Genomic DNA, 12,400 nt, shown 5'->3' on the forward strand with positions numbered 1-12,400 from the left:
ATAACAACAGTAATGCTGGCCAGTTCTCTGAGATTCATACTATGCTTCTGGTAGAAGAATTTTCTGAATATGTATTCATCAAAAATATAAATGACAGGTGTATAGGACATTGGATTAAGCTATTCTTTCCAAATATGTTTTCAATTAAATGGTCTTAGAAACTTTCAAAAGACCTGAGTACCTTTGTAACACACTGACCCTTTCAGATATATTTTAAAAGATAGCTACCGTGGAAGTAATAATTTGGACACAAATCTTAGAAGTGTATCTGTAGAAGAATGGACTAGTAGAGTGGGAAATAAGATGACTGATTTTTCAGCTGTAGATGCTGGTACTGACTCCTTCAGTGGCCTTGATTATATCCAGTAGAATAAGAAAAAAGACTCTTTTGCTTTTTTTCAAAATGGATAAAATCAAAATTCTGAATGTAAAGCTTTTGAGGCAGCTGAACTTCAATGAAAACTTCTAAAGCAAAGATTTAAGGTTGTGTCTAGTACCCCTTGGTACTAGAAACTAAGAAAGTATGTTCATAATGCATAATAAGTGTTAAATTGTTAAAGTACACTGAAAAGCAGTAAATAAATCTTCTGATTAAATACAAAAATTAAGGAAGAAATTACTTCAGGACAGGCTGAAACTAGTCGTAGGTGCTTATTGTGAAATGAAAAAAACCTTGAAAAAACAGAGAGTCAACTAGTAACATTCCATTTGGTATCAAAACAAATATTCACAATTATTTCTGTCTGTTTAACTTTATATTCAAGCCAATATTTAAATTTAAATTTTGATATTTGGAACTTAAATCATTTATACTTAAATGGAAAGTTAAAAAATATTAATTTATTTCACAACTTTCTAAATCCTGATTTCCATTTGCCATTTCATTTAACCTGTATTAGGAAATGGCAAATAGCTTGCAATTTCAGATTCTCATAGAATTTAATAAAAATAAATAAAACAGAACTTTCTCAGAAGCTTAAAAAATTAGTTGTTGACATAGAATTATATGTCAAGTTAGTGTTTATGAATACACATACACTGGGTCTGGTAACTTTGTAAAAAGTCACGTAGACTTATCGTCTTCAATTCTGTATTAAAACCATTTGACAATAAAAAAGCATGAGCAGTGATGAACATAAGCTCCAAGGCGGATGCCTCAATAGTTTTCAGGTTTTCAAAATTTTCTGATGTAATCTGTGATCCAGTATGGCAGAGTTATGACCGTACTTTTTACCCTCCGCCAGGCCACATGATCAAAAATAAATTATTGACCGTTGGAGACATACATAGAAAGGAGGTGCATTGCTTACCAAACAAAATAAAAAATCCAGTGAAACAAAACTATTCACTTTTAAATCTGCAAATTAAAAACAACAACAACAACAACAAAAAAACAACCTGCAGCACATAGATCTTTAAAGTAGTGTTAAAGACAGTTTTAAAACCTCGTATTGCTATTTCCTTATATTACAGTGGTGGACAGATGGTTACCTCAAATAACATGTTATAAATTTTGATTTTCTTTAAAATAGATTTTTACAGTGTTTCCAATTATATAATTAATGGTTTGAAGTGAGGTACTGTAGATTCATTCTGATGTTTAAATAAATGATTAAATTTGGTCTCTGATCAGTTTGTTTTCTTTAATCTAACTTTCAGGTTCTGTTTTGGAGTTGATTCTGAGATGGTCTGAAGGACAGGGCATAACGGCAGCTTTGGGTTTCATGACTGATTGTATTTATTTATTTATTTATGCAATATTACTGTCCAGAGCACTGATGACTTACAGTCACTGAACGCAACATACTTTACTCTCACTACTTAGTCCCTTGTGCAGCAGTCTGCACTTTCAGGGCATCCTGTTGGTTTGGACTTACCTATTTCCCTGGCTCTAGGCTGTTCTGAAATCCTAAAACATGTTAGTCTGACCATATTTACATGTCTGCAGCATTAACACATCTGAAGTACCTGGCTGGAGAGAAATAAGCATATAGAGGTTTAAATTCATCTCATGAGAAATTAGGTATCTAAAACAGGCCGGATCAACTGAACGCTTAAAGTGTCTCTTTGTGCATGAGCTTGGTCGTCTTTAACTACAGTGCTCGCTGGCACGAATCCGTCCTCTGAGCCCCCGAAAAGTGAAATCTTGTCACCTGTACGCTAAAGCTGTTTTTGAACAGTCACTGTTTTCCTCACTGCTTCCCACATTGGTGTCTGCAAAATAATGCCTAGTTTATGAGATATTAAAGAGTATATTTAGTTTTTGTTTTTTGTTTTGTTTTGTTTTTGTTTTTAACGTATATGCATGCATATACAGCCTGACGTATAGTTTAGTGCCTGTGTACGTTTGGACCAAATACACTCATATAACTACTCCTTCAGAGTATATTTATACCTTGCTGTTCAGTTGATCAGCATTCAAAACCCAGTTAAAAGGAAATTCCATCTCTGTTAGTGTAAAGATCCTTCAGAAATCCTGTATTACTTCCTTCCTAGTGGTATTTATTAGCCTCAGCAAAGTAATGCAAACCATTGTAAAAATCCCTGATCGTTTTAAATGCTGTGTTCAGCAAGATGCTTTCATAGCTCTTTGAAATTTCCCAGTAAATCTTGAGAAGACCTTTTCGTAGCTGCATAGACTGTGGGTGCGCTCGTCAGGTGCTTGAGGAGTGCTGGAACCCAGCAGGCCTGGGTTGCTGCTGCGTGCGACTGGTCTAGCTGGCTTCGCTTACGTCCCGCTCCTTGGATCTCTGTCTTCGTCTGCAGTATTTCCTTGCAGCCTTGGAGCCAGTGTCCAGCTTGTTCCATGTAGCTTGGAAATAAATCTAGCTGTTAAAGTCATTTGAGTATAATGTACCTAAATAAACCTATGTTTTAATTTGTAATTTTGTTTAGGAGATCCATTTTTATATAGGATTCACTGTTCATTGACAGAGTGTGTGGGGGACAACGGGCACTTACTCTAATGGCTGAAAGAAAACCAGTTTCTTATGCTTTCTGTTTTTGCTTTATTCCTCTTACCTTTCATTATCTGTTTAATTTGTTTCACTCTCTTTTTATTCAGTTGCTTTGTTTCAAAAATATATTAAGGGTACATGCTTCCCCTGAATTAACTGCGCTTATCGCAATGCGAGGCAGCCCCAAATGAGGGCTTTTACAGAAATAAGTCAGCTGTGGGGTTTGGAGACAACTACCTTCCATGTCATACTTTGCAAATAAAGATTTTCAAGCAAGAAAGAGGACCAGTTGCAGAACCAACAGCAGAACAGTAGAATGTAATTTACATTTTGTATCCAAATCTTTTCAGTTAAAACACATTAGCCTACTGTGCTTTATTTAATAATGTAATATTTTCTCCACGAAGAAAAGATTTCTGCTTTCTGTCTGCAAAAGATGTAAACACAGATAATAAAATCTATGTATTTCCTGAATAAAAATGATTCTTCCATACTAGAGCTAAGGACATACCTAAAATAGATCTTGAAAACAGTTAATAGGTACACTTTTGGAACGTGGAGATAGTTTGAATGGCTTTAGATTTTGAAAAAATATCCAGTGTGTTACTTTTATAAGGATTAGCGGTCGATATTGCAGTCAACTTTAAAAGCTTTTATTTTTTTGTGAATTATAAAATTGTAATTTTTAGCTCTTGCCTCCATTTTGTCTTCTTCCCAAGTGCAATATTGATTTTTAATATAAACTTTAACATATGAAGTAACAGGCAAAATATGTTCATAAACAATATATTGGTATTTCTACTTCTGATTAAACCTTTACAGAAAATATGCAGAGCAGGAATATGTACCCTTTCTTGCTTGGGCATATACTGACTACAGATCTGAGGATATATTTTGGATTTTAGCATACTTTCACTATGTTATGGACAACACTTTTTTCTTTTAAATGCTCTAGAAGTGGAGAAAGATAGTTGAATAAGACAGAAAAAAACACTTTTCAAAATTTCATAATATTTTTTAAAGGTTGCTCACTTTTCACTTAGCAGATATGATAGTATTCTGGATTTTTGGGGGGCTGTGTGTGGGGGTAAGCTTTAGTGTTTCCTAATATAGAAAAGATACCTGATAAGAATTAAATGTTTTTAAAGAAAACATATCTATCATTTCATTTTCCATGTTCCATAACTGTGTGACAATGTTTTATACAAGTGTGTATGGTGCATGGAAATAAACACTTTTTGCCATCATTCTTGTTTCAGATACAGGAGACAAAAAATAAATTGCAAATCTTATGTCTTTCCTATGTCAGGTACACAAATTGGTCTAAATACTTGCTTTTTTTTTTCACTTTCTTTTCCACAATAGGTACACAATATAAGCTTATTAGATAGCCAGTACTCTAGTTTGTGTATATTTTCATGATAAAATTTGTCAAATGAAATGAAATATTTTAGACTGTATTGCCTGATACATGTTTTTGTTTGTTTTTTTTAACTAGTGAAAAAGGCCATAGATTTTAAATCTAGAGGATTTAAATTGTTTCCAGGGAAAGACAACAGCAACAAGTTTTCTATCTGTGAGTGTACTCCTTTTTTGTTACTTTTTTCTAGTGCAAGAGTGAAGTTTGTGCTGTCTGTGTTTATGTGTTTTCAAAATTGTTTATGTATTTCTAATAGTATAACTGAAATCTATTTCTATTTTTAAATCTATTTCTTCAGTCTGCATGGTGAATTTTAAAATATGGTTCTACTCTGAAAGCTGGCTTCCTATAAATCTGGCATCGTAGCGTGCCATGTTTATTTTGTCAGTAATTTCTGGTTAAATTTGTAGCATTTACAAAGAAATCAATATTCAGCCTCCCAGGTATCAGCTGAAATCTTAGGTGTGAAGTGAGGGTATGTCATTTTAATGGAAATTTTTTCCCAGCAGCAAAAGGCTGTGCAAGCCAAAGCCCCTTCTCTGATACAAATGTACAACCACATATTTTTGTTCAAGCAACACCCATAATGTCACTTCCTGCAGACTCTTTTTCTTCATTAATTTTGACATTTTGAACTGATTAAGATGTAGGTTTAGATATCCTGAATATGCATAGTGCCTTCTATTTTAATTATAGAAAATAAAAACTGAAAGTGCTCAGCACCTTAGAGGATGGAGTCCTGATTAACTTATAAGAGGAGTCAGACAACTTTCTAACATAAATTAAACAGGTGCACTAAATGCATTAAAGAGGGTATCTTTTGCAAAAGAAGATGCCATTTTTACAGAGTTAGGTTTTGGACTAGAACCACATTTTAACTATTTAAAAGTAGTTGGTTAAAATAAAGATGGACTAAATGTGTAGCATGTGTATGCTCATACTACATTTCATTATTATTCACAGGAGAGAAGAAGATTTAACAAATATGTGTACTTATGAGGCTTCTTAGGCTGGACAGATTTGCAATAATTTTTTGTTTAAAGCATCAGTGATGGATTCAGTTTCCCGGATTTAGTATGGCAGTGGCTTTCCTGAAGAAAATACATTTCAATGTATTTTTTGGTTTTAGACTTTAAATTGTCAACATGTAAGTCATGATTTTTTAGACAAAATGGGAGGACTTTTACTAAGTAAGAAAAATGAAGCAAACTGAACTTCCATTCATCTTTTTATAAAGCAGCATATTGCCACATTCAACTTTTCTGTAAACTGCATCATCTAAATAGTTCTGAAAGGCAATTCTGATGTGTTTGAAAACTGTGTGTCTAGACATTTAAAAAAAAGTGTTATTTTTATATCAGTGGGTGGTTGGAAGGTAGGGTGGTTATGCAACAAGAAATATAGTAAGATAAGTCCAGTAGTGTGTATTACATGAACAGCATTGAGGTCTCTGCCTGACCCTCCACCTGTTATTTTATAGTTACAAAAGAGAACAGTAGTAGAATGGCTGACAAAATAGATTTTTTTCTTTATAAAAATATGTATTGCACAAATCATTAAATATTCCATTATATAAACATTAATAGGGATTGTATAATATTTACAGTGAAGTACCAGATATGATATCTACATGTGATTCTTATAAAATCAATCATAAAGAAATTCATCTATCAGTATTTTCAATAAGAAATCTTTATATCACTTACTATTTTGTGATATTCTATATAAAGCTGAAAGCTTTGGTATCTTGGTTTATTTCTTATGTAGAGTAGATTAAGTATATGAGTCAAGAATAAGCAAAGGTGAAAGCTTTGTCGATTTGTACCTTTATTTGGTCATAATCTTGTCAAAAAAAGCTAACTTAGATTTTATCTTATAATCCAGCACTTTGTTAGCTGATCGGTTTGGTAGCTGGTCAAACTAAAGAGGCAGTATTTAATTAGAAGCGTATGTATTTAGTTGTTTATTTTAGGTAAAATTCCCAATGTGACCTCAGTTGGATCTGTACTTGCATAACAACGATAGAATAGGGTCCTTCAAAGAAAAGATGACTGTCATTCAACTGTTAGTGGAAGTAAAGATAAGTGAATACCTATTTTAAATGACATCTTGTATTATCAAAGTCTTTAAAAATTGTTATCTGCTAACAATTCTCATGGGTATATCTTTTTCTGTTTTATTTTTGTTGAATGTACTAGGTGTCTAATATGCAATATTAATGCAATTTTCCTCACTTATGAATAATTTTACAAACATAGCCCCTGATCCTGCAAGCACTTATGCACATGCCTAGTTTAAATGCTTAAGGTTATCAGGTTTACCCTTGTAAGAACAAAACCACGACACGTGTGCATAGGTATTTGCATATAGTAAAGCCATAATGATGATATATCTTTGATACAAGTATGCATCAGCTTCATTTGGCAAGTGTTGAGATTAGCAAAAAATCATCGCTAGGACCTTCTTCAGTCCGGCCTACAGCTCCGGGGCCTCCTGCTCCCGCCTGCACACTCAGGCCGCAAAGGATTGCCTTCCTCACACAGGCCTGTCACTGCGCAGTGCCGTGCAGCTACACGGGGTGGCAACATGTACAGATAGATAGATAGATATATACATATAGACAGGTAGCTGGGGAAATACAGGAGAGCTGTGTTTCAGTACGCTGAAAAATCAAGCATTATGTCTGAAAAGATAGCTTTGAGACAAACATCCTGGATTTAAGTTGTACATTCATTTTTTGGCAAAGCACTTCAGCATGTATATGATGAACAGAAATAAGAATGGATTTAAGCTTGTTCTCAAATACTTTGCCGATTTGGGATCAAAGCTAAGAGAAGTCAGTGTAATAACTTCTACCTAGAACTCTTCCTGTTCTGAATTTTTATTGTCGAATATGTTGTTTTAATTGTGTCACTGCAATTATTTTATTGATATTTTTCCTTTAACATACTCCTTTAGAATTTTCTTTATGAATATTAATAAGTCCATAAATTATCCTTTAAAAATCCATTTCATGGAGTAATTTTTAAGAATGGAATGTTATCCTGAAGGTGTCAGAAAGCAGGACAGTTTCTCAAGCATCAGTTCATGGCAGAAATCGTAGAATCTAATAGATCTTGTGCTGTGAAATCCAGTGCAGTATTCTTTTTGACAAGAATATTCACTCTATTTCCTTTTTTTTGGGGGGGGGGAGGGGGGAAATGTGGTGTAAAATGATTTTTTGAAATGTTAAAACAGGAAGTGCAGTAAATAGAAAGAGTCCCATTTAGACTTTATTTTTATTTTGTTTATAGTAAAGTAATTTTTCTATGTGCATAGGTATATGGTACAGCCCCAAAATGTCGCTATTTTTTTTTTTAGTATTATTCAGTATTGTTATCAGGCATCACGAGTAGAAGTTTCCAGCTATAGTTTTACCATACCTTTAAATGTCAGAGAAGTTCGCTGATGGTCCCACAGCCGAGGATGCATCCTTTTCCCTGCTCGTTCTTAAGTGGAGTTCCTTTCCCGCTCGTCCTTGCTGCATTGCAGAAAGACACGGCCAGCCGGTGAATCCTCGCTGCCGGTGGCCAGCTGGGAGGGCTGCTGCCTGCTGCCGGCCGCTCAGCCGCCGCCGAGTTTCTCGCAGCCTCGCGCAGGCCCCGCAGCTCCGCAGAAGCCCCCAGTGTGCCAGCGGCAGAGGTCGCCTAACGAGTTCCTCCTAGATCGCCTCGTTTCCTGCAGTTTAGGGGCTTCTAACTGTCAGAAATGTACGCTTTCCAGCTCTAGCAGGAACTTGGTTTTCTAAGATAATAGGCTTTCATCCCGCTTAACAAGTGCAGGGGGAGGAGAAGATGAAAACCTGGCACTGTGGATGTGCTCTGAGGGGCATCCTTCCTTGCCCCCAGTGCCCTGAGCATGTGATGCAGATGAATATAGGTTACCATCATCTGCTATTAGAGCCAGCTTGTACATGGTACAGCCTTTCAGCGCAGAGGAGAATAAACATGGTGGTCCCAGTCGACAGATGCTGAGCTTGATAGGTTTTTGAGTAGAGAAGAGTGCTAACTTGATACATTTTTTTCCCTTTAACGCTCTGCAAAATTTTCTTTTCGCTTTTGCTTTCCTCAGAGATACTGTACCAATTCTTCCATTGCTATGCATACAAGATGAAAAATTTCAAGGAAGGGAAAGTCCCCAAATTCTACTTTGGCAATTATGTAACCAGGATTGGGAAAAAAAAAATATTCTGAATGTCACTGGCCTTCACAAACAGCTGAAGTTTAGCACACACCCCTTAGGAGTGTGGTTAGACACTACATTTTTTATTCAGAGAGTCCATTTTAAAAAGTAGCATGATTAGCTTAATTTTATGCAAGCTCTTTCTTAAAAGGAGACTTACGTTACTCTGAAATCTATCACTGCAAATCCATTGGTCTAGAACCTCAGAAATGAAGATACAGTGAAAAATCTTTTTTCTGATTAGCATAAATCTCTTGGTTTCATGTCAACTGTATTTTTGCAAAATATTCTTATACTGGATCATGAATTTATGTAGTAACAGCAGACCAATCTCCTTTGCTAGTGTTTTCTTTCGGGACTGCCACCTCCTGATTCAATGAACTTCAAGAATTAAATGCAAAGTAAATAGAATTACTTTGATCTGCAAATTATTTTTGGAATATAAAATTTTGCAAGGTGTAACAATTATCAGAAAGTGCATAATGCATTAAAAAAAAGGAATGAACAGGGAGTTGAATATGCTGAGGGCTAGTTTGCTACATACTAATTTCTGGAAAACTATACTGGTTTGAATACTAATAACAGACTTTTATATGGGATACAGGTAAACACAAGAAGTTTCTCTCTGAAGATCCATTTTAGTTTATTTTAAGATCAATGTATGTAAATCAAGCAGGCATTTGAGCTTGCCCTCAGATCACCATATTTTGGGGATATCTGCTTTTTCAATATTGATTAAGGACAGTTCTCTCAGCATGAGCCTATCCGTTCAAGTTTTATTATAATTCAAGGAGAAAAGGTCAGCTCTTAGTGGAGATGACATTTATTAGATTATGTTCAGAGTAAAATCTTACAGCCCTTTGCCTTTAAATGTGAATGTTTTTAACGGAATAGCAATAACATTTTTATATGAGTTTGATAATATTACAAGCAAACAAAATAGTTGATTAATACAACTTATAAAAAACTAGTGTTATTTGTTAAAAGCATAAAGACAACACATGCTTTACTTATTATAGAGAGAAGAAAATTATGTATTGAAACTACAGATTGTATGGATGATGATATTCTATAGAAAATCTGTTTTAAGTGACCAAAAGTGTAGATGATGTACATTTTCATATTTGTTAATTGTTTAAATCTGTATTTCCTAAAAACAGTATTATTTTGTTTTTTGTTTTGTTTTGTTTTTTTGCAGTAAATGAGGGAGGTATTAAACAGGCATCCAATTTGTGTCCAGATCCTGGAGAACCAGAAAATGGAAAACGGATAGGCTCAGATTTTAGGTAAAACACAAACCCTACCATTATATCATTTTTGTAATATTAACTTGCTGAAAATCACTTGGAAAACGTATATGTTAAAAATGTATTGCTGTTGTTGAGCTACTCTTGCATAACTGAACTTCTCAGTGAAAACTGAAATGGAATTCTGTCTAAAATTACATAATGGAGTATGCAAAGAAGGTAAAATATTCGATTTGCTTGGAAGAGAATATATATATGTGATACTGTGGGATAAATTTAATTGAAGGTAATTTAAAACCATTTTCTCATGTAAATGCTGTCTTGGATCTACAAATATTGAGCGTACATGTGGAACTCGAGATTTTTGCGAAGGACATGAGGGGATATTAAAAAGAAAAATATGCAGACTAGGATGCAACACAAAAAGAACAAAAAGAATACATAATACTGTATATTTGATTCATATACAAATTTTGGACAAATTTTGTATTAAAAGAATAAATCTTAAACTCAGCACTAGCTTTATGTCACCTGCTATGATCTGACTTTATCATCATATTTACAAATCACTTCAAGACAGCTAATTAAGGAAAGAAAAAAGGAAGAAATAAGTAGGAGAGAGATTTACCATTTTTAGATTAATTGGTTTTATTACATCCAGTCTTATTTTGATGGATTAAGTGCTTTTATTACATCCAATTTTGCTGAAGGTATATTTTCCATATGACACAGCAGACTTCCCGCAGAAGATATCAAGTGTTAGAGTAATGTTCTGAAACAAGGGCAGATATTTTACAAAATTGTATTACTTTATTCTTTTACATAAAACTTGTTGACACTTTCTGTTTTGTTTTTTCTTTCCTCCTTGTAATCAGGCAGAACATAGACTTGAAAATGGCATTTAAAATAACTATCAATCAGTTAGTTATTATAATTGCTCTTTTCCTCTACTTTTGAGAAAAGAAAAAGTTCACCCTGCATCAGAGAAAGCTTTACAATTTCTGACATAAACCTGACAAAATATATTTTCTTGATATTTTCAGAGAAATGAAAATCAGTGAACTTAACTAGTTGCTTAACTCTCATGATTTTTAGAATTATTACATAGGTCGATGTTTCATATTTTAAACTCAGGAATATGACTGGCTTGATAGGCAAAGCTTTTGACAGGGAATCTGGAAGTCCTTTTCTAGTTTTTACACGTTACAATTGAAAGGCCTAGCTGCAATAGGGATCTAGGTAGACTTTTGTAAAGGACACAGTCTCAAAGGACAGATGATGATCATCATGCCCTCTTCTTTCTCTAGTTGAAACTGTTTGGAGATAATTTAACTTCATTTCTCACTATACACTGTGGTGATGTGATTGTCAGAATTTCTGTACGTTTTCGAAGGAATTTGTGAGAAAATGAAAGGAGAAGGCATTCAGATTACCAAAAAATATCATGCAAGCTTTCAAAATCAAAACATTTTCTTTTTAACTGTTTTTTTAAATTTTTTTCACTAAGTAAACTTGGTGTTTTTTTTTTTTTAATCTCCATATTATCTGTGAGGGAAGATCAGCTTTTCTGTCAACACTAATGAATGTGCTACTTAATGTTTATACATATAACATAAGCATAGATCCAGTCCCATCATAATGGAAAAGAATAAATACTTAAGACATTTCAACTGCGTATAAGTCAAAGAGCTTAGCTTACACATACAACAGCCACTGCAAGTGAAAAAGTGGAAAAAGTAAAAAAAGTGAAAAATGAAAATGTTCTGTTTCATAACATTTTTTGTTGAAGGGAAAAAAGCAAATAAGCTTTTGTTCAAAGTGAAGTAAACAGAAGAGGTAACAGATACATTATGATACTGTTGGCCTTGTGGGTTTTATTTCAGGGGGACAGGAAATGAAGATGGGATGTTTATTTTGGTGAGGAAGGATTTTTTCCCATTTGACTAAAAGATATACATTAGGACCAAACTGAACTTACATTTTTTCCATTGATCCCCATTTTGATCACTTTGTGACATTAATAGGAGACTAACCTTTTATCAAATTAAGAAAAATGGAAAAAAAAGAAAAAGTAATACTTAATTGGTTTTGTTAAGAGGACACATTCTAGGAATAGCCTGAAATCCTTTTGCGTTTAACAGCAGACTTGATGCTTGCTGATTTGGTACCAGATTAGTTTGCTGAGCAGCAATATTTTCTGAAAGCACGAGTTTCTCACTGGCTTCACTGTCACCTCAAATATATTCTAAGAAGTCACCCTGGAACTAATTCATTTCATCCAGAAATTTGAATTTACATGGTTTGGTTTCTTCAAAGATAACAATAATCTGTTCTGGATAATCTTTTCTGAACAAATGCCATCTAGTACAGCATCTCCTTAATAGCCAGGTCTATTCTGAATGTAGCTTTCAGCAACAACTCAGAAAGGACCATCTTCCGCTGCACTGGTTTTCTTTCAAGAGTCTTTCCACTATTTTGTGGAAGCTTCTTTTTGTAATGCAAAAAATGTAACCTGTAAAGAGCAGGAGGACATACACAGGCACACACATACACAA

General features: G+C 34.1%; 1 protein-coding gene across 1 annotated transcript in view; it reads left to right on the forward strand.

The window, feature by feature from the left end:
* The window catches only part of CSMD3 (CUB and Sushi multiple domains 3), a 734,654-nt gene that overhangs the window by 283,149 nt on the left and 439,105 nt on the right, over positions 1–12,400 (forward strand). The window contains 2 exon segments of the mRNA XM_067292283.1: positions 4,456–4,533; positions 9,797–9,884. Coding sequence (XP_067148384.1) covers positions 4,456–4,533; positions 9,797–9,884 — 166 coding nt within the window.

Source organism: Apteryx mantelli, chromosome 2 (assembly GCF_036417845.1).
Source record: "Apteryx mantelli isolate bAptMan1 chromosome 2, bAptMan1.hap1, whole genome shotgun sequence".
NCBI classification, from domain to species: Eukaryota; Metazoa; Chordata; class Aves; order Apterygiformes; family Apterygidae; genus Apteryx; species Apteryx mantelli.